At 42.8% G+C, this 23,482-nt stretch overlaps 1 protein-coding gene across 1 annotated transcript in view; it reads left to right on the top strand.

Moving 5' to 3' along the window:
• Positions 1 to 5,095, top strand: part of ZNF608 (zinc finger protein 608) — an 81,349-nt gene extending 76,254 nt beyond the window's left edge. The window contains exons 5-8 of the mRNA XM_009636557.1: positions 1,551 to 1,968; positions 2,529 to 2,701; positions 3,603 to 3,756; positions 5,010 to 5,095. Of these exons, the coding sequence (XP_009634852.1) occupies positions 1,551 to 1,968; positions 2,529 to 2,701; positions 3,603 to 3,756; positions 5,010 to 5,095 (831 nt within the window). The remainder of the gene's footprint in view (positions 1 to 1,550; positions 1,969 to 2,528; positions 2,702 to 3,602; positions 3,757 to 5,009) is intronic.
• Positions 5,096 to 23,482: the final 18,387 nt, after the last annotated feature.

Here is a 23,482-nt window from a genome sequence, read left to right as displayed (position 1 = left end):
CCAGGCTTGAGACCTGAATAGACTATTTTAAATTACATGCATGAATAAAATAGAATTAGATTTCTCTTTTAGATGTAAATTCCAAGCAAGTTGCTTAGTTCAGAAACAGGAAATTTCAAGCAAAATAAGTAGCTTTCATTGTGAGAGGACTTAAAGTAGATTTGAAACATGGTTTGAAGTGTTTCTTTTTTTTGTTAAATGACAGTTGGCATTTACTAAAGATGGGTGAGCTGGTTCTTTGAACACTTGGCTTGAAGCTCAGCTCTTTATCTTAACCCAAGGTGACCTTTTTGAAGCAGTTAAGTTCCCCTTCTCTCCTCAACCAACCTCAAGCCCCTACAGACCTACACAATGGATGAAATCCTCTCTTCACTGAAGTCAGTGATAGTTTTGCCATTGACTTCAATGGAACCAGAATTTCATCCAGTGGCTTCATGCTGACCTTCCTAGATGTCACATTGCCTTCATTCGAGGCAAGGCGACTCTCTGTGCTCTGAAACGGAGCCTCAATGCTTGATGCTTTCATGTTCTGGTGTATGGTACATCCCAAACTTCACCCTTACGGACTGTCTTTCAAAATATGGTGGGGTCAGGTGAGTGGGAGTTAGGGAGCTCTAAAGCAAGTGGGTTGGCACGGCCCTGAGTAGGAGAAGATTTCTGCTGATTCAAATGAGTGTTTGAACCAGACTGTCCAAGCATCTAGTTGTACGCTTATGTTTCTGTTGCATGTGCCATAAACCTGGAACAGTCGGAGACAGTGTTTACAATTAGCTCTGGTGTGTCCTGAATTAGAAAAAAAAGGCTTCCTGTTGCTGCTCAGTACTGATTTGTTGTAGGCTTGTAAAGAATTCACCTATATATTTCTATAACATGTTTATAAGCTGGTCTATGTAATATATAATGGAAGAATGTATTTATGGTATCTTCTACATGTTCTTTAAACCTGTGGTCCTGATCCTGTAAATACTTATCCGTGTGTAATTTTACAAACTTGAAATAAGACTGTCAGCTGAAGAAGTCTGCCTTCAGGTCTCACTTCCACCAATTCCTGAATGTAGGTAACAGCAGAGGCAGCATTAGCATCTTTCCAGCTAAATCAGTTTTTCAGGTTCATTGTTCCAGGTAATCTTAAGTGCTCTGGCATATCATTAGCCAGCTTTAATTTTGTGGTTCACAGATATTTTTTGCTCTCTAGTGGGAAAATCTCTTTGTGGGCTTTAATTAAAATGTTTTATGAAAAGCGTGGTCTCAGAACTTTGATACAATGCATATGTGTTTCATGATTACACCAGTTAAAGGCATGAAGACGGCTATAAGATGAAGCAATTGAATTAAATTTTGATAATAGTCTCTTGCTCCTTCATGGGAATATTGGTTTGGCTTTGAGCTCAAGGCACTCTATAGCAAGCAAACCTCTCCTTTATGTAACAGGGATATGTTATTAGAACAGCTATTAAAAACACATTACCTGAAGTGTGGGAAATATCAATAATGATCTTATTTCGACATCTTAAGTTCAGAACAAAAATTTTTTTTCTCCTCCATATTAGGATCCAGATTCACGAACATGGCATCATTACGTCTATCAGCCCAAATACCTTGATCAGCAAAAATCAGAAGAACTTGATCGTGAGAAAAAGTTAAAAGAAGACAGCCCTAGAAAAACACCTAACAAGGAAAGTTCCCTGCCTAACCTTCCTGTCTCATTAGCAAGCATTAAAGAGGAGCCTAAAGAGGTCAAGCGTTCTGATTCTCAATCAGTGGATGAGAGCAAGATAAAAAACGATGATCGAAAGACTCCTGTAAATTGGAAGGACTCTCGGGGTGCTAGAGTAGCAGTTTCCTCACCAATGAGTCAGCATCAGTCATATATCCAGTACTTGCATGCTTATCCTTATCCACAGATGTACGATCCCAACCATCCAGCCTATCGTGCAGTCTCTCCTGTCCTAATGCACAGCTATCCTGGTATGTATTCTGAAATTTGCCTTGCACACTAGTTAACATTTACACCCTCAAAGTGCAGTAAAGCCTGCATTTTAATATTTCTGTTACTAGCTAGGGTAAATTAGAAGCTTCGTGGGTGACATTTGTTTTGCTTGTGCTTCCACTAGGGAAACTTCTGTAGATGAAACTGATTTAATACAAGATGTTCCTTTTATGAACTGTCACAGTTCCCAGCTACAGTTTTCTCAACCCTTGACAGTCTGCTATTGCTGTTAGACTGACAGATAGTTTATTGCCTATAAAAATATTCTAAGCACTTACTGTCAGAACCATTATAGTTACTATTCCTTTCACTTAAAGAGGACCCATAAATGTCTGAAGTGGCTATCAGCTCAACCCTCTTTATAACCTCCATTCATCAGGGTAAATTAGGTGAAGAAATTGAAGAGCAAAGATGCTGTTTGATAGTCACATGATCCACTTTTGATGTTCTCCTCTGTCCTGGCATCCCCTCCTCCCACCTTGATATAACCAAAATGTAAAAACAGTAACTTGATGTGGTATTTATTGTTTACCTGCAGGGGCCTATCTCTCTCCAGGATTTCATTATCCAGTTTATGGGAAGATGTCAGGGAGAGAAGAGGCGGAGAAAGTCAATACCAGCCCGAGCATCAATGCAAAATCAACCACTGAGTCCAAAGCACTGGATTTGCTCCAGCAGCATGCCAACCAGTATCGCAGCAAGTCCCCTGTTGTAAGGCTTCATCTGTTGTTAACTGAAGAGTGGCACATATGGGGAGGGGTAGAGAATATTGTTTTAAGACGCACACAATCTGGCATCTGAATGTATGATTCTTCTTTATAGTACTGCTTAAAATAAAAGCAGTTTATTGTCAGGATGCTTCCGTGGCGTAAACTGGAAGTGACACATGTAACACATTTCTGTGCTCAGAGTCTTCCTATCTCAAATGAATGGACTCATATAGAAACATAGATGTAGAGATACCTCCTGGTGCACAGTTTATTGCAGTTACACAGGAGGCTCCTGTTTGGAGACAGATAATGAAATGAGAAGTTGGGCTGTGGGATTTGGTAGTATCCCCTCTGCATATATGCCTAGAAGCCGCATCTTCCAAATAGCAACTGTCCCCCATTTCTGAAGATTTCCACACTGGAGCAAATACTGTTATTTTAGTTTCAGATAAGTTGGTGCTAGTTTTAACTGTGAGCAAGTCACTGACTCTTTGATTCTCTTTTTAAAAGGGCTTTCTTGCTATTCAGGCAGGCTTGATCCCCAGAGTGCGTTAAAGAGGGCTGAGGATTCATTTACATCAGTTTTCAGCAGCTCAACTAGGATCAGGCATTGGCAAATGAGCCAAGCTTAAGGGAGCCCAAAATTAGAGGTTGTTATGGTGGCTTGAAGCTGCAGTGTGTTGCCTCAAAATCTCTGTACCTTGGAAAATCTTCCATTAGTCAGATACACCAGCTTTAGATTAGAATCAAGTACAAATAATCCAGTAGAGATACTTCAGGAAAAAATGAGCTTTGTCATTTGAATTCAAAAGATTATTGTAGGTAATGGCAAGTGTGGTTTTGTTGTGACTTCATCTCTTCTAAAATTCTCACATCAGTTTTCTTTCACTTTCTGTTACTAGCCTGTGGAAAAATCAGCAGCTGAGCGTGAACGGGAAGCAGAAAGGGAACGAGACCGTCATTCTCCTTTTAGCCAGCGGCATCTCCATACACACCATCACACACATGTTGGAATGGGTTACCCCCTTATACCCGGACAGTATGACCCATTTCAAGGTGAGCAGAAGATTTCCAATGGTGGGATTAGCTTGCCTCATGCAGTTGTTACCTTGATATTGGAAATCATGCCTATGTGAAGCACTTTGAATAGAGGTCCTCTTGTTAAATCAGAAGTGCTTCACATTTAGGAAGAAGGCTTGAAAATTCAAAGCATGGACTAACAGCAAATTAATAGCTTCATGCCTGAGAAATACCAAGTTTTGTTTCCAAAACTGGGTGTTAGACCATTATTAAAGATGTACTAGTCAGGCTGTCATTCACGTGAATGTTTTGGTTCCTACTACAGACTGGCATTAACTGGCTGAAAGGCAGTAAAAAAAACAGACCAAACAACCTCCTTTCTGTATAATTAGGGTTGTGTAAGCAATGAAAGAAGTGTAGCAAAGACAAAAGCTTTTCATACTGAACATATTTTATGTACAAGGCATTGCAGTCACAAGGGTTTGAACTCGTTACAATTTGACAGTCTGAAAGAGGACTCTGTATTTTGGCAAAGCAGTGCACAAAGTTGCAGTCAGGGAAAAAGCAGCACAGTAAGATACGATTCATTCTCCCTAGGTTTTATACCAGTCTTCGACTGTTTTTCTCTAACCCTGGACTCCAGCTGAATTAAAAGGAGATTTCCTCCTATGCAGCAAAGTACATGCTATCACAATTGGTGGCTAAATGGCATTAATTCATTGCGTTCACTTGGTGGCTAAGCAGTTATTTTTCCTGTGTAAAAGTCTTGACGTATCTCAGTTTGATTCAGTGATTCCATATGCCTTTTGGGATGCTTTATGCTTGTTCAGTAAGAAAACTGTAAAAATGATAAGTTATTATGAAAGTATTGTATTCTGAGCAGCTGGCATGTCGTTTCTGTAATTCACTGTGACTTTTGATTCTTGTTGTTTCCTGGTACCTATTATTTCTACTGAGCTTCCTATTCAGGAACTCATACAAACCACTTAGCATCATGCAGTGCAGTCCTTGGAAAGGAATACAATAAGTAGGAATGCTGTATTTTCTTGTAAAATATCTATCAAGGACAATTCACTTTACTATATGAAGCCATATTGATCATACTGGGCAGACTGTCTTAACACTGTTGCCTGAAATATTTGCCATTTAGGTAGTGTTAAAACCCCACCATTTTCTGATGGGGTTTTTTGTCTGTTTGCTTTAGAGATCCTTCCTAACATTTCTCTGAGCACAAAAATCCATCAAACCCAGAAGTACATCAACATTCCTTCCTTTCTTCTTTCCCTCAGGATTGACCTCTGCTGCCCTTGTTGCCACTCAGCAGGTGGCTGCACAGGCATCTGCATCTGGTATGTTTCCTGCACAAAGAAGGTAAATAGCCAGTAAATCTTAAATTATGTATCTTAACATAGAGAGGAGAAAGCAAGTCATAGATTTTATAGCCTGATGGTCTCCAGTTCGTTGTATGACACAGTTTTTAAGGATGAAAAAAGCCTGGGGACTTTGGGTTAACTGTAGTTTTATTCTCTTTAAGGTGACATTTTGTCCTTAGTTTTGCCCTTAACTGTAACATACATCATTGAGAAAGAAACAAGTAGTTTTGTCTTCTGAGATTTTCCATAGACTGTGTTTTAAGGATTGGTATTAAGATAAAATGAGTGATTACGAAATACAATTTTAAGGTCCCAATTTTTATAAAAGGGTTTTAAAGTTCATGTTCAGTTGGATCCATGTACTACCAGAAAAACTTAAGATTTTATCTATTCTGCAAGTCTGCTTGGTTTGCTGATTTTGCTTTCAGAGAGGTTTGCTTGGGAGTCCATTAGAGGTGACATTGTATTTAAGTTACATACCCATTCCACGCATTTGCCTCTTGGTTATTTACTAGGTTTTTGGTAAAATTTACTCTTCAACCATCATCCTTACTCTTAAAGAGGAAAGAGACTCTTTTGTGTTATAGTGATCCCATCTCAAGAGAAAAACCCAAAGTATCCTTAACATCAGGGTTTCTTTCATCGCTGCCATGTTAAGCCTCAGAGTTTCATGTATTAAATAGTACTGTAATGTCCCATGGTTATGGGTGTCTTTCTGGTTTTGTTTGAAAACAAACGGCCATGTAAGGCTCTGAGCTGTAATTATTTCAGTGAGGAAGGTTTGTAGCCCTGAAAATGCTGAAGGATGCTAGGGTGTGAGAACCCAGAAGATAAGTCCTGTCACAGGTTACTTGTTAGTATGTTGTTCCTGGCAGGGGAGGGACGAGGACATGGCTTGCTGTCTTTCCTTCTTGGGGTTGAGAGTACCGTGCGGATTTCACTTCATGGTGTATCCGAAGTGCAGAAAAAACCTGCGGGGAAAGGATACTGCATACTAAACCATTCTTCTTTCTCTTTTCAGAGAATGATGAATTTGGAGATGTACATTGTCATGTGACTGGATCACATGAGGAAGCGCTTTATTACAGACATCAGTTCCATGGTGTTAATTTGAAATGCCTTAATGGCAGGCAAAAACCAGTCATTTCATTTTTGTAAATTGCAGATTTTATCACAGAGTAACAAATGTTGCTGTAATTAGACTTCTGTTTTTATATATATATATATGCGTATATATATATATATACATATATATATAAAAATATATATATATTCTTTACTTTTTTTGTATCAGTACCAAGGCTCGCACACAGGGTCTGCTGCTAAGTTGCGAACCACACAGTAAAAGGAGATATGTATTTGTCATGTTTAGAAAGCGTTAACCGCAAAAGGCTGTTTGTTTCTTTTCTTTTCTTCTTCCTTTTTTTTCCTTTTTTTTTTCTTTCCAATTGTAAATAAATAATGTTATGTATCAGTGTGCCTGAACCTTGCATACCCTTCTGATATTTCCCACAAGCTCTCAGAGAGGCTAACTGTGATGACACTTTGGTACAATGTAGACGTCTATTTGGTGGCTCCTATTAAGATGCATCAGTGTAAAATGTTACTGTAATTCACTGTTTCATTGTAATTGTGTATTGTGAAAAATATACCTTTGGAAGGCATGGGGATTCTAGTACCACGAAAACTGTGTTGTATATAATGTATAGATTTTAAATGGAGATAATGAGCATCTGTGAATAATGAAATGTCTTTTTTGATAATCTTGAATGGCAGATAACCTAATAGCCTGCATACCAGAAGACATCTGTGATTGTTCTATTACTTGAATAGTCCTGCAGTCTTTTTTTTAATGTTTACAATTACCCAGTTTTAGAGGAGAGACTTTAATGCCATTGCCTGGTTACTTGTTTTATGCTGTAATCTAGTTTATTTTATGTAAAATGTATATCGAATGCTTTCATTTTTATACCTGCCTTAAACAATTTGGCAATCAGAATAAAGAAAAAAGTTGGGTTTGTACTTTCCTGGTGTCCATGGGCCACTTTGAAAGATGTGTCCTAGACATAGATAGCAAGGGCTGCAGCTGCCACACAGCCACCAGTCCGTGTCCCCGGAGGTTCTCCCTGGAGCTCGGTTCCCGGTGCGCACCTGCAGCCCTCCCGTGCCTCCCCGCTGGGCCTGTGGTGGTGTCCTCTCCCAGCGGGCGATGCGGAGCCCAAGCAGTGGACCTCTTTCAAGTGACCCTGACAGGCTCAAAAAAGGCCCATAGCAACACCTTGGACGGTATTAGTGGAACTTAAATCTCTAATACCTGTTCTAGAGCAGCTCCGTGTGCTATAAATTATAGGCATTTTTTTTCTATTATATCTGTATTGGTGTGTGTGTCCACCCGAAATGAAAAGATGCCTAAAAACGGAGGGCCTGTCGGTTAAAAAAAAAAAAAAAAAAAAAAAAAAAAAAAAAAAAAAAAAAAAAAAAAAAGTCCCTTGCTGTGCTTAACCTGCATTGCCAAAAATAAATATTTCATGCGGCTATACCACCCGTTGTGTTACAGTGCGGTTAACACAGTGCAGAGTAATATGAAATCACTAATCATGATGTGAAAAAAAAAAGAGATTTACTGGTCAGGTTTTTGAGGCTTTAACTTTTGTCCTTACCTGCATATCCCAGTTATACTGATTGTCAAAACTGTTTTTTAAAGTTTTACTGTTTTTTGGTTTTGTGTTTGTTTTTTTGACAGGGTGAATTACTACAAGTTAAAGCTTGTTCTTGAAGTCGGTTCCATTTCTTCTACCTTGTGAATACTTAACACAGAAGGATGAATTAAAGATTCCCAACAGACAAGCACACTTGGACTTTTTATATTACTACGATGAATCTGCCATTAATATTGCTATAATTGTTTTATTTTTATAGGCATAAAATCAGTTCCCTTAGTGACTAGTTATAAGGTTTATTGATTTTTACAACACATCATTCATCTGTGGCTTACTCTTATTGTCTTGTTCTGAACACATTCAGAAGTCTCACAGTGGTGACATACTACAAATTAGCCTCATAAAAAATGGGAAGGAAGGGGTGTTTTCTTTTGAAAGGGGATATTGTGAATGCAGGGCTCTTGAAATAATAAATGCCTTATTACTTCTATAGTAAAGGCTCAGATGGCTTTTGTATTGAAATGTACCATTGATCTTTTTTTTCAGCTGAGACCATTAATGCTTCTGCAGCAAAACAGATCTTACAAATTCACACTGTTGGTGATGTTGATTTAGTGTGGTTTAAGACAGTGTCATAAGTCACTGGAATGAATTACTCTGACTGATGCAGGGTAAGCAACAGTTAAAATAATAATTAATGTTACAGCTTTATTACACCCTTGAAGTCTGTAAGAGGGGCTAACAGCCATTGCCATTTATTGTCCTCCCCCACTTAAGGTTATTGTCTTTCTTGGTATCTTTATAGCTTTCCTTTTGGTGTAACACTTGCCATGCTGACCTCCATAAAGGCTGTGCAACAGTGAGCGCGACTCCCTGGTTCAGCACTCCCCAAAGCCAACAAGTCCGAGCATGTCTGACAGCCACATGTCCGAGCACTGACGTGCAGTGGCCATGATCATCCAAAGGATGAGCAAACTGAAGCAGAGGACAATTTACAAACCTGGGAACTAAGAGCTGCAGAGTCTGGTCTCTGGAAAGGGGCAGCTGAAGCAGCATGATACAGATCTATTTTCATGCTGTTTTCCACAGGAAGGGCTTGTAGTTTTTGTTACCGCCAGCTGACACCACCACCACTCTGCTCTTCCAGCAGCAGCAATCAGTGACCCTGCTCCTATCTTTCATCCAGATGTTGCTGGATGTCTTGCAAAGGTGAAGCAGGGCTTAGGCATTGCACTTACTTCTTTGAGTTTCTAGTCTGTCCATGGATTGCAGCTAGAGAAATGAAAGGTCTGTTGGCAGGACCCCATCACACAGACCTAAAGAAACCCAGCCAGGGAGCTACTGCCTGTGGTGCTTGCACTGGTTAAAAATGGATGTGAACAGGGATGGAGTTGGGGGGTTTTTTGAGCAACCATGTGGCTCCGGAGGCTGAAACAGGGCAGGGGTCTAACTGACTGAGCTGGCTGGCTACCAAGGCTAGACTGGAGCTGGTAAAAACGAGGGCTAGGTGTAACATTTCTCCAGTTTTGTAATTTTAGATTCCCTTGTGGCGATTCCCTTGTGGCCTTAGGGAACACCTGAGAACTCACAGAGCTAATTCTGTGCTGTGCCACCCCTCCCTCTCCCTCCCCTTCCCCCCGCCCATTGCTTCTGAAAGGTGCATTGGTTGGGTTTAACCATTGGGTCATTAATCCCACTTGTCACTCTGACAAGTGCTGGCAGGACAAGTGCCCCCAAAGGACAGAGAACCCCTGAATCCATCCTAAAACACACCAGGGACTGTTGATAGCACAAAAGCTGGCATCAACAAAGAAGACCACGGTGCCCTTCCGCAGCTCTGCACCTGGCTCTTCTCAGGGACCCAGCGTAAGAGTCAAGCAGGGAATCCAGTTCTTCCTTCCTTCTGGCATCACAGTCTGTTCACTATCTTTATCACAACTGACAAAGGTACTGGCCTCATCTTTCTGCCTCAGAATTTCACTCCCAAGTTCACTTGCCGTGCTCTCTCACAACCTCCTTTCTTCTCTCCCCTCTCTACCCCGCTTGCCCGCTTAATAAGCCCTCTCACATCCCTTCGATATCATCGAAACTCACTCTATTTGCTCAGCTAAAAACCTTCTGCATACATTTGTGATCTCAGCCCTTGATTAGCTCACTCTCTCTTCCATCACACTGCCTCCTTTGACCTGTGGTTTTTTCCTCTATCTTACACTGTGCTAATGTGGCCTGTCTCTCTTCAGCCTGAAGTGTTTGGGACAGAGAACACATCTCACATCACATTCATACAGTGCAGTTCATATTTATAGTTCCCTCTGAATAATAGCTATAGCATCTCATAGATGATAGCACAAGATGCCATGAGTAGCTGGAGCAGGCCATTATTAACAAGGAGCTTAAGATAACTGACAAAAAACATTACAGTTTTAAAAGGTTATTTTGAAACCACCTAATGCCTCAAAAACTGGGAATGATACCAAGCCCACATAGGAAGTCTGAAGTTGTACCTCCTTGTATCAGAGGGAACTGGAGACATACAGTCATTGCTTAATGAACCAGCTTTGTTTGTCTTTAGAAAGAGCGCTCTGTTTTCTTAATTTATTTCAGTTTTAGCCCTGTACCTAGCTTTCTGTTCCGAACACTCTGCAGCATTACTGTGAACTACAGTTCTCCTTGATGTAGGTTTTTTTGTTAGGTCAGTATTTCCTAAGTTCTCATAGCTCCAGCCTTGTCTGTAAGATTTTTTTTCTTTTATGGAATCTTACCGTTACTTTTACCAAGTAATGCAAGAGGTTTTCATTCAGGAGAGGAGACATCAGCTGAAGTCACACGTTGCTGTGGCAGGAAGGTAGACGCCATTGAAATCCTCACACTGGCTGTTAGTAATTTTTGCGCAGAATATGCTACTTAGTGCTTTCAACGTCAGCAGCAACGCTGAAACTTCTTGTCTGAACTGATAAATTAGCAAACTTAAGAATTTAGCAAAGGGAATTATGACTTGCAGCCTAACAATATTCATCATGCAGAAAACTTTTTATTCTACACCATAATATTACAGAGAAGTGCTCTGGGGACTGTAAAAGCAGATTTTATTGTAGCCAAATGAACTCCTGCAGACCAAGCTGGTACCTGTAGTTCAGTTCCAGCAGCCTCATAGTCGTTTTTTAGCAGGATTCTGCAGTCATTTTGGATGGTATAATGGCGTATGTTAATGACATGGTTTCCATCATTTGAGTTTGCTGATGGTAGAACAGTGCTTGCTTACTGTTCTGAGCATAATGACACAGGGTTTCTGCATGAAACTGAACAGTGCAATGCCTACTGAAAGAAAGCCCTAAATCAGGAAGCAAAGATGCTCTGAAAGCCTGTTTAGAGCCTTAATACAGGAGACTAATTTTAAAGCATGCATCTTTACAAGGTAGAGTAGATGACTGCAGTTCTCTTAATTGTTTTCAGGACCCTGAGGGCACCACCAAGCCTTGCTGGCCCTGCCCAGCCTGGCCTGGAGCCTCCCCCTGCTCCTGCTCAGGGGCCCGGGGCTCCATTTCTGCTCAGCCACCTGATGCCCTGGGCTGGGGCTGCACCCTGGACCTCTTGCTCCCTGGCTGGGGTCTGTGGGGTGGGACCTTCCAGCCCCCAGGAGTGCCCCCCCTGCCCCGGCCTGTGCTGTCAGGGTTGTCAACATGGGTGTGTGGTTTCTGCTCCTACAGGACTTGGGTTTAGGCTGTTTCTGATGGAACGGGGAGCAGGGAGTGGGCTTCAGTAAGACCCTTACTAATATTTTCTTAATTAGATGAAAGGAGAAAGAGGAAATTTGTATGTTTCAAATCAAACTCTTACAGAACAGTGGAAATGAGATATAGAATAAAAAGCCCTGGATTTTTCTGATTGGAGAACCTCTTGCATAGTTAACAAGCTGCCATGAAGAAACAGTCCTTTTTTTCCCCTTACTTTTTTCCCCCTTTTTCCTCAACAGTATAAACTTGTGTTTGAGAGTCCAAGTGACACTAGAAATAACTTGAGGGGAAAGGGGCATTTTTTCCTCTCACCTCCACTGACCGAAACGTACAAGATCTGCAATTGGGTTTAGAAGGAGCTGGCCCTTAATACATGTGCTCAAACTAGGCACTTTCCTTGAACAGAACTGGTTTTCCTTGCTAAGCTCGCTGTTCAGCAGCAGTCAGCTGTGTGGGCCGCTTGGAAACGTGACTCTACCTCCTTCTTCTGGGGCCCTGTGCTCCCCAGAAGAGAGCAGGAGGAACCAGATCAAGGGCTAGAAGGGCTTCAGGCACAGTTGAAGTTTCTGCTTTGCCATTGTTTACACATGCCAGAGCATGGCTTTTATAATCTGCTTTTGTCTGCACCTTTCCTGTTCCGTCACTAAGTCAGTTTAAGTGTTTGCAGTGATGAACCTCATCAAGCCACTGATTTTTAAGCAGACCTCCAGACAGAAAAGGTCATTAAAATGTCAATGACACAATATGTCTCCGCGTGCTGTACGTTGGAACATAACAATCATAGAATCATAGAATCATAGAATGTTTTGGGTTGGAAGGGACCACTAGAGGTCATCGAGTCCAACCCCCCTGCAGTCAGCAGGGACACCGCCAACTAGATCAGGTTGCTCAGAGCCCCATCCAACCTGGCCTTGAATGTTTCCAGGGATGGGGCCTCCACTACCTCTCTGGGCAACCTGTTCCAGTGGTTTACCACCCTCATTGTAAAGAATTTTTTCCTTATATCTAGCCTAAACCTACCCCGATTTAGTTTAAAACCATTACCCCTTGTCCTAACGCAGCTGGCCCTACTAAAAAGGTTTTCCCCCTCTTTCCTATAGGCCCCCTTTAGGTACTGAAAGGCCGCAATCAGGTCTCCCCGCAGCCTTCTTTTCTCTAGACTGAACAAGCCCAACTCTCTCAGCCTGTCCTCATAGGAGAGGTGCTCCAGCCCTCGGATCATTTTAGTAGCCCTCTTCTGGACCCGCTCCAACACTTCCATGTCCTTCTTGTGCTGAGGGCTCCAGAGCTGGACGCAGTACTCTAGGTGAGGTCTCACCAGAGCTGAGTAGAGGGGCAGAATTACCTCCCTCGACCTGCTGGCCACGCTCCTCCTGATGCAGCCCAGAGTACGGTTGGCCTTCTGGGCTGCCAGGGCACATTGCCGGCTCATGTCCAGCTTTTTATCCACCAGCACCCCCAAGTCCCTCTCGGCAGGGCTGCTCTCAATCCTTTCTCCCCCCAGGCTGTATTGATACTGGGGGTTACCCCATCCCAGGTGCAGGACCTTGCACTTGGCCTTGTTGAACCTCATGAGGTTCACACAGGCCCACCTCTCCAGCCTGTCCAGGTCCCTCTGGATGACATCCCGGCCTTCTGGTGTGTCAACCGCACCACTCAGCTTGGTGTCATCTGCAAACTTGCTGAGGGTGCACTCTATCTCACTGTCCAAGTCATTGATGAAGATGTTGAACAGCACCGGTCCTAGTACGGACCCCTGAGGGACACCACTTGTCACCGGTCTCCATCCGGACATTGTGCCGTTGACCACTACCCTCTGGACACGACCATCCAGCCAGTTCCTTATCCACCGAACAGTCCACCCATCAAATCCATAGCTTTCCAATTTAGAGAGAAGGATGTTGTGGGGGACCGTGTCAAAGGCCTTGCAGAAGTCCAGATAGATGACGTCTGTTGGTTGTCCCTTGTCCACTGATGCTGTCACTCCATCATAGAAAGTCACCAGGTTTGTCAGGCAGGACTTGCCCTTGGTGAAGCCATGCTGGCTATCTCGAATTATCTCCCTGGCCTCCATGTGCTTTAGCATAGCTTCTAGGAGGATCTGTTCCATGATCTTCCCAGGCACAGAGGTGAGGCTGACAGGTCGGTAGTTCCCAGGGTCTTCCTTTCTACCCTTTTTGAAAATGGGCACAACGTTGCCCTTCTTCCAGTCACCAGGGACTTCACCTGACTGCCATGACTTTTCAAATATTATGGAGAGTGGCTTAGCGACTACATCGGCCAATTCCCTCAGGACTCTGGGATGCATCTCATCAGGTCCCATGGACTTCTGTGTATTCAGGTTCCTCAGGTGGTCACGAACCTGGTCTTCTCCTACAGCAGGAGGGGTTTTGCCCTCCCAGGCCTCCTCATGCCATCCATCAACTCGAGAGGGGTGAGGAGAGAGGCTGCCAGTGAAGACTGAGGCAAAAAAGTTGTTGAGTACCTCAGCCTTCTCCTCATCTGCTGTTACCAGCCTGCCGGTCTCGCTTATCAGCGGGGGTACACTCTCTTTAACCTTCCTTTTCCGGCTGATATACCTGTAGAATCCCTTTTTATTATTCTTTGCATCCCTAGCCAAGTTAAGCTCCAGCTGCGCCTTCGCCTCCCTGACCCCATTCCTACACAACCGGACCACTTCCCTATACTCTTCCCAGGATGCCTGTCCCTGCTTCCACTGCCTGTGCAGTTCCCTCTTCCTCCTTAGCTTGACCAGCATCTCCTGTCTCAACCACGCTGGTCTCTTCCCTTCTTTGCTTGATTTCTTACACCTAGGGATCGATAGCTCCTGCGCTCTGTGGACCACTTCCTTAAAGATCTGCCAGCTCTGTTCTGCTCCCCTGTCCCTGAGGGCCGTTTCCCAGGGAGTCCTACTGACTATCTCCTTGAGGAGCTGGAAGTTGGCTTTTCTAAAATTCAGGGTCCTGACTATACTCTTTGTCCTTCCCATTTCCCTCAGGAGCGTGAGCTCTACCAGCGCGTGATCACTGCAGCCCAGGCTGCCTCCGATCTGGACATCTCCGACGAGCTCGCTTGCATTGGTGACCACCAGGTCCAGTATCGCATCCCCTCGGGTAGGGGTGTCTATTACCTGGCTTACAATTTAGCACTAAACTTTGCTGCAAGTATCTGCTGTGCTAATTCACGATTTTCCTACTAGGAAAGAAGCTGGCTTCCTTTAATAGAGAATTTGCCAAATCCTCAGCCTCTGTAAATGGCTTGTGGCTTTGTTGAAACCAGCTGACCACTTTCCCTTTTATCTGCCAAAAGTCTGTCCCCGTTTTTGGAGTTACTTCCCTGAAGAACCAAGATACAGAAGAAACTCCTGTAGAAAGAATACACTAAAAATAGGAAGACAGAGTCCACTTTTTCATGCTAGAGCACCTCTCATTAGGCTTAGGTGGGTTCTGCTCTTGCAACTCAGATAAGGATTTGGTCCCGTGAGGCAGAGCAGTAATTGCTATTTGGTATAGCTCTTCATGTCTTCCTTGAGTACATGCACATACAGGTCTCTCTCAGGTGCTCATGTACTGACTCTCTCTATTGTTAGAGGGTCACACATAAATGCTATATGCATGATTTGATATTAATTTGCTTAGGTGTTTGTTTTGTAGCCCATGGGCAGTAAAATAGCTCTCTAGGGTACTAACGACTGCTCAGCTTTGGAGTTTTATCTCTGCACCCGACACTAGGTCACAAGCTTTTAAAACCTGTCATGCTTGTAAAAGGGTTAATTCTGCTAAGTTTTGGATACCCTTATGTTCTGGTTTATTAAAGAAGAGCAGTATGTATGTCAGTGTGTGGGCCTGGCAAATCATTCAAGATGTGTACAGAAAGGAGAGGGAATGATTACAGCTGGCCCTGATGGGTAGGGAGGACAGGAGGCTTTGACATAAAAGTGACCTGGCTGAAAACTTCTGTGTCTCCTCTAAAGACTCCAGTGCTGAGCTCTGTACTGAAATACATGGATTTGGAGAGTTGTGGGTCCAGCAAGATCACCCAAGCAGCAGAAGGAAGAGTGGTATCGCATAGCTCACTGAGCAAGCACAGGTGGGTCCCCAAACACTGATACTGGGGACTGTGGTGGCTCCTCGTAAAGAAAGCTCTGACACGGGACAGATGGATCTTCTTTATGCAGCTAACATGGACCAAATGCCCTCAGAGCAGATCCGGCTGTTCTGAAGCACTTGGGTGCTTGCTACAGGCTCACTTGCTGCTGGCTTATGGAGCTGCCATCTCAGTATGCTCTGCTTTCTTCAGTGGCACAGGTCTGCAGCATGAAGAGATAGGGTGTTCATGATCCAAACTGGGGTGAGAGTTATCTTATTAGCTCTGAGCAACTTACAGAAGATGAGACAGGATAAAGCATGAGGCAGCCTTAAAGCTCAAGCATGGCCTTGACATCTTTGCCTTTAGAAGGCACTACGCTTGTCCCGTTATTCACATGCAACTCCCCTACCCCAAGGGAACATGATTTCACTTGCTTCCAACTGCTGTACACCAAGAAGCAGTCTTTTCTGTCTGCCATGTGAAGGCAGGAGGGAAGAGGAGTCCCTCTTTTATAGAGAACGAGAACTTTATTGCAGAATAGAAAATTATCAGCCGTGTGTGGCAAATGAGAAGTGTGTGTCTCCATCTCCATTTACACTTCCTCTCATGGCAGCAAGCTGAAACCTTTGGTCCTGTTCTCTTTCACTGATTCACTGATGGTCATTAAGTAGATCGATTCTTACATTCTTCTGGGGCCCATTAAATGGCAGTGCTAGATTAGTAGCCACCACTACAAAGGGCCCGTATCTCCTCATTAATTGGCTGATAGGTGTTTAAGAAGCTATCTTGGTTATTTTTCTCTGTATGAAAGATATTTCCATCATGGAACATGATAGTTTTGTCTTCACTAGATGCTTTTGTTTTGGCTGCTGTATTTTTAGTCATTAGCACTTCAGCATGCAGCTTAGACGAGGTCTCAGCTGAATCTTTAGGATGAAGTATTTCATATGTTCATAAGTTCAGAACTGGTAGTAGACTTTCATTTTAAGTGCCACATATATTTAGTAATGTTTTGTTCTTTTGTGTTTAGTTGTTTGGTTTTTTTTAAATCTTGTTAATGTGAAAAGGAAAAATAATCTTCCAGGAATTCAACTTTGACAGCTGGGGTGGTTTTGCTGTTTCTTTAAAAGGACAAAATCATTTCACAGATCATTCAGATTCTTGGCAGCATCTGGTAGCACATCCAAAGGAAAACAAATTTCAAAGCAAGTCACAGATTTCACGGAGACAACATTTATCGATAATACGATTACCCCTCTAACTCACACTAAAGCTCATTTGACTAGCATACAATGATCAGTAGGATGAGAACTGAAAATCGCTTGATGTGAAATCTGTAAAGCGCATGACACTGGTTTCAGGAGAAGGTTTTATTACAGTAGCTAAGGGCAGTGAGGGATGCAACTTTGTCACCTCCCTTTCACACCCCCACACCCCTTTTTAGATTATGCTTTGCCCCTGGCTTGCTTCTTTTATTTACTATCCATTAGTCCCTAGTGATAGCATCAAGGTTGGATGCTCTACTTGAATCAACAGTTGAATTACCCATATCTTCTGAAACCATCAAAAGCAAATTGCTAGCTAATCATCAAGGAAAAGGGATTTGAAGAACAACAAATAGTTCTGTGACCAGTACAGCTAATAAACACCAGTTTTTAATGGCTTTCTTGCCTGTTTAGACTCTCAGATGTTCAATAAAGTGTGAACTTCTTAATTTTTTCCTAAATGAGGCCACTGATGGGCTGTCCCTCCTTTGCCTGCTTACCACTACCTGTGACATTATAGACTGTCTTTGGACGATCTAGTTCAATTGCAACTGGTCAAGGGGCTCAACTGTTACGTGCGAGGGAAAGGTTACACACATGGTGTGATCACAGGAGCTGTAAATGGGAGCTGTGCAAGGGTCCTCTCTGCGTGGCCTTGTTGTGTGTGTATCCTGAGCAGCCAAAAACCTTAAAGGTGGCAGTCAGCATAACAGCATCTTTTCCCCTCAGAAAGATGGGGTGTGTTCAGGGCCAGGCACGCGCCCTCTCTGTAAAGTTGCTCCAGTCTCTTGCACCATGCTCTGCACCACCAGTAAGATGCAGAACATCTCCATCAGCATAGCTGTTGTAAAGAAAAGTAACTGGTTTATAATTTGTTTGGGTTTAGGGTAAAGCTATGAACAAGGGAAACTGAAATGAGCCTAGGTCATGGCTTTTGACTCCTAAATCCATCAATGATCACAAGAATGTATAATTTGGACATAGCCTATTATTTTTATCTATTTAGCTGTAGGCTTTTTGTTCCTATTACATACACACAGGCAAAAAAAGGAGCCTGGATTTAAGAAAAGCTATGGCCATAGTCGTCTTTTAATGCTTTTGGGCACCAACAAGCAACAATAAATTTTTCTACTGTTTAGTAATAAGCTAGTTAAGATACAAAAAAGAACAAAGAGTTATTTTTGAAAGCTCTGGGTAGTAGCATAATGGTTTAATTATCTAAAGTTCAGTCACAACAAGGACAAAAAAAAATCCCTCTTGTGTATGCTGAAGAGCTTTTCAGTTTTGAAAAAAATCAATACCATATTCACACTAATGTTTGCTTGCATAAAATATTGACTGTAGTCACACTGGTGGTTTTACATAAAGACTTAAAAGCAATCTTGATCGTCTGAAAGGTTCTAATTGTTTTTCCCCTTCCTTGAAAGAGTAATGAAAGGACAACTAAAAAGCAGAACTATATAGTTATTTTATAACTGGCACTAACAAATTTCACCAATTACAGAGTCCATTCTGTAAGCAATGAATGTGCGGCTCCCAATTAATCTAGTGTACCTCCAGGCAAGGTCTAAATCAGCTGGATACAGCTAAAGCAATTTGCACACAGCTAAAAGCAAATTGGAAAATAAGTGTTCCACGCTACTGCCTATCTTTCCAAGCCAAATACACAATCAGTATTCTGGCAGCAGCACTCTGTCATGTTATTTGCAGCTATCAATTTTAATTATAACAATTATTGATTAGTTGGGAAAGTGAATAATCTAATGTTCAAATGAGGTTGGCGCGGCTGCTGGGGATCTTTTTTCCCTTGCATGCACATGTGCATTTAGTGTTAGGAAACACCACAAAGAGCATAACCTGCACCACAGTGCTGAGCTCAGATAACGATCATTGAAGTTGCAGCAGTGATTTTTTTTTGTTTATTTGTTTACAACCAACATTCAGTTTTAGGATTCACCAGCCTGCTGTACAGAAAGGTCAATATGAATTGAATTAGGGCATGAGAGGACTCAGTTCAGGAACACAGGCCAATACTTTCAAACTTGGGCACCTGGAGTATTTTCTTACTTAACCACCCCAATGAATGAGCTGTTCTCCATGGGGAGAGTGCGCCTGTTCCCCATTGACACCAGCTATTTTGCTAACCTATTTACTTTCAGACACAAGCTGTTTCTTCTTGTAGAACAATGCTTCTCTTGGAACAGAGAAAAAGGAAATATCCAACCCTAGCTGCACTAACAAGAGTTTTATGTGTTTCAGCTAAATAAATAGCTGGGGGAAGGGTACATCCTGACTTGAGCAGGGTTACAGCCACAAAGGCTGAACACGAACTTTCTGAATCCGAGTTTTTGGTACAGGCTCATCTCCACTGCTAATCAAATGCCCTTTGTAGTGTTGCTGAAGATACACTTACTCTTTCCATTTGAAGTGATCCAGTAGACATTCAGTTAATAATTACTGTACCCTAAAGAAGCCCTTCAAGTTCTCTGCCGACTGCCTCTGCCAAGGCTGGGAGAGCCTATGCATCTCCTGCTCCTCCCAAGCTGTAGCCTCAGGAGGCAGGGGGGAAGAGCTGTGGCAATTTTAACTCCAGGGCTTTAAGGGTGCTGTTGCCGCATGTGCCCTGCTTGCTCTACAGCTGAACGTGCCCATGGTGCTGGGGACAGGCACTGGGCCACGGCACAGAGCTGCCCAACGTCTGCCCTGGGCTGCACCAAGCCCAACACGGGGAGACTGGAGGCATAGCTGCACCGCCTGGACAGCTACTTCTCACATGGGCATGGGAATTTTTTTTAAAAAAGGCAAGGAGCGCAGGTGGGGTTAGCAACATCCTGAAGCTCTGAGCTATAACTGAGGTCAGATGAGCAGGATCAGACCCAGGATCACAACATTACCCATTTACCCACTTTTGAGTTTAAAGCTCAAAATGTTTTTGGTGCAGTTTTGCACATAATGGCCAGTGGATAACTGGCATAGTAGATGGTGCATTGCCCTGTTGCTCGGAAACTGTGGATGGATGTGAAACGGGGAAGGTCAGCTGCTGCAATTAGTTATCAAGAGAGAATAATTTTAAAGACCTGCAGAAGGATTTAGCTATGCAACTCCCACTGTCTTGGCAAAGCCTGGGACAGCTAATCATCTGCTTTCAAAATGTGAGCAAATGCATCCTTGATTTGGACAAGAAGATCTCTCTGCCTAATCAGGAGCCAAAAAAAATGTGCTTACAGTGCTTCATACTGCAATGGAGAAAACAAAGGAAAAAAAAAATAGCAAAGATATGGGAATGAATCCTGAATGTGCCAAACACGGGAATGCCTGTATCTGATAATAATACTGCTCTCTGAGAGAAGAAAATAGTGGAACACTTAGATAAGTATGCATATGCGCGAGATCATCTGGTGATCAGCTATACCTTTGGCACACGTGTATGCACAGTGAGTGTAATACTGTTGTCTGACATGCCTCCTGCTCTGTCATTTGCCTTTCTGAGCTCTTTTGTTTGGAGTTTAAATTATTTTACCCTGCCCACCAAAGCTTTCAGCCTGCTCAGCTCGATGCTGCACAAACACACTTACAGACAGACCTGTCCCTATCATTTTCCTTCTCCTTTCTTTCTGTCTTGTTGTATTGAGGACAAAAAAACCCACATGCAGTAATTTCCTGTTTAATAGCATTTACCACTATAGCATTGTTGTAACAGAGAACCATGAAAAGTTATAGACTGCAGTCCTTTAATCTGGGGTATAACAGTGTGATTCACATTTTGTTATGCCATAAATTGATAATCTCACAGCTTCTCTATTATTTAAACACAGAATTGATATTAAAATTGCTGTGCCTCCCCATAACTTTGGGATCAGAAATGTACCTCAAGAGATCCTGCTTCATCGGCAATAAGTGCTTTTCACTTCAGACTAATATACTTTCATTTGCCCTGTCAGCCTATGCAGATGGAATAGGCCTCAAACCACACGGGGTCAAGTAGGAGTCCAATTAGGCAAAGTTATTTTTAAGTTCTGGAGGGCACAGGGTCAGCACGCTGGAGAGATTTAAGCACCTAAAGATGTAGATACGTGTCTTATGTATTTTCAGAAGTGCTATTGCACAGCAATCAAGGGGAGTTAGACATCTGGCAACTATCTTGTGAAACACGTTTTGAGATTCCTGCGAAGAGCCTGAACGCTCTTGGAAATCCAGCTGTTCTTGCCATAGGAAGGTTCAGGCCGTGTAGCAGAGGCCATCAGTGGTTTCACTTTCCCACTCCTGCCATCTCAGGTCCGCTGAGATTTAGCTTCATGGCCAAGATTCATGCAGCAGCCTCTGGATGTGTTTACATTGCTCAGGAGGACACAGGTACGTCGGCCATCCCAGGAGTTCAAAGCACTGGGGAATCGATCAGGAGGCAGGAAAGCCAATGGCCATGGATGAGCGAGCTGCGATCAGGCATGGTATGGGGATCTACTCACTCAATATTCTTCTCTCTACTCTGGGTAAAGGAAGGTCAAAGAACATAAACCCAAACACTTTCTGGCTAGCTCAGTTATCAGTAGTGACCACAAGCAAATGTCTAGAGAAGAGCAAGAGTAGGCAACGTATCTATGCTAATACTCTTCTATCTTCTGACATTTTTCAGTCAGGGGATTTTCTATTGTGGTTTTTCTATGAAATAATTTACCCTCTTTCTTTTTTCCACAGTGCTTATTCAATCTCCTCTTGAATTCACTATAAACTTTTTGTACCCCAGAGTCCTTTGCCAAGGAGTTTCCCACATGCATTGTCCATTGCATAAAGACTGTCTGTGTGCCCTGGATGCAATCCCTCTTACCTTTACTTGATGACCCTGGATTCTTGTACTGGAAGTAACAGCAAACAATTTTTTCTCTACTTATCTTCCCCCTATACCTCTCATGATTTTATAGACTTCAATGTATTCAACCTTAAGTCATCTTTTTTCCACACTAAAGACTCCCAGCCTAATTTTTTTTTCCGTACATGGAGCCTATTAATCATCCTCGTCATTATTCTCTGACCCTTTTCTGTTTCTAATATGTCCTTTATAGTTGTAGAGGTTCATATCTGTCTTTCCACTATAGAACAGCCCATTTATTACCAGCTTTAACTTCCTGGATTTTAGCCAGTTATTTTTCCTATATGTGTTTTTACGCTGGTGAGTTTCTTTGAAAGGCATGGTGAAGGTGTCCCTGTCAAAAGCCTCCTGGAAAGCCAAGTAGACAACATCACAGGGGCGATCTGGTAGAATCATCCTTTTCCATATGCTCATTGATCCCCTGACTGTCATGAGGCTTGTAAGGCAGGACTTCCTTTGCCAGAAGCGGTATGCAGAAGCCAAGCCTGGAAGTGCATTTTGTGTTTGTGTCCAGCATTAAAGGGAAGTAAAATCACTTAGAGTTAAGGGCACTGACATTTTAATCTAGTTCTGTGAATTGTCTTGAAATTTTTTTACAGACTTGGAATAGGGCAGATGAAACACAGTCCTTAGGAGAATTTCAGGAGACAACTTAAGAAGGTGCAAAACATGTACCCTCAGCCATATTTTATTAAATCCACCTCCTTGTATTGCTCTTAGAATCACAGAATAATTTCTGCTGGAAGACACCTGTGGAGGTCTGTAGCCCAACATCCAGTTCAAAAAAGGTTTGATTAGATGAGATTGCTCAGGGCTGTGTTCACTTGGGTTTTAAAGATCTTCAAGGATGGAAATCCCACACCTCCTCTCTAGGCCTCTGTTCCAGTATTTCACCACCTTCATGGTGAAAATTGCCTTTATTATACCTAGTTGAAACTTCCTACATTCCAGCTTGCATCTTTTGTCTCTTCTCCTACCCCTGTCTACCTTTGGGAAGGGTTTGGGTCCACTTTCTCTACATCCTCGCATTAGGTAGCTGTAGACAGCAGTTGAATCTCCCTTCAGCCTTCCTTTTTCAAGGCTGAACAAACCAAGTTCCTTTTAGCCAAAAAGAGGTGATGCATTGGTTTGACAGCAGCAGCAACAGCAGTGGCATGTTTCAGTTCTTGTTCTTAATAATGAATGGGACAGGGCCAGGATGCGAGTGTTACCCACATGGAGTTGGAAGAAACCCTTAACAAGTTTTAATCAGGTTAGTCAAAAATAGGTGGTTAGATCTAAAGAATTGCACTAGAAGTCAGTTACTAATAATTCCTGAAGCATTGGCTGAATTATGTGATATGTACAGTACGTACCAGGGCAGAGAGCGTGTGTGCTACAAAGTTCAACCCCAATAGAATAATGTCCCCAGAGGGGGCCATCAAAAGCTAGGTAGAAATTAAAGCAATTCAGGTTGCCGTAGCTTAGGCTGAAGTAATTTCAATACCATGATCCATCAGAGTGGATCTGCAAAGACCAGCTGAGGTTTTAACTGCTGGTTTGCATACTTGAGGTCTCACAGCCTCCAGCAGTTGTGTCTTGATATTCCTGTGGTTCCCAGCAGAAGGGATGGGGCTTCACAGCAGGGAGGCAGAGAAAGCCTTCACCACAGTGCTGGGTGCGTGTTCCTCTGTCTGACAGCGTGTTGGATACTACACCACACAGTTCTCCTCTGCCATTTTGTAATTTCGCATACATAAGCCTACCAGCAAATAAAGTGGGAAGGTGAGATGAG

The sequence above is a fragment of the Egretta garzetta genome, unplaced genomic scaffold (assembly GCF_000687185.1).
Source record: "Egretta garzetta isolate BGI_Z169 unplaced genomic scaffold, ASM68718v1 scaffold473, whole genome shotgun sequence".
NCBI classification, from domain to species: Eukaryota; Metazoa; Chordata; class Aves; order Pelecaniformes; family Ardeidae; genus Egretta; species Egretta garzetta.
This window is presented reverse-complemented; position numbering and strand designations above follow the sequence as displayed.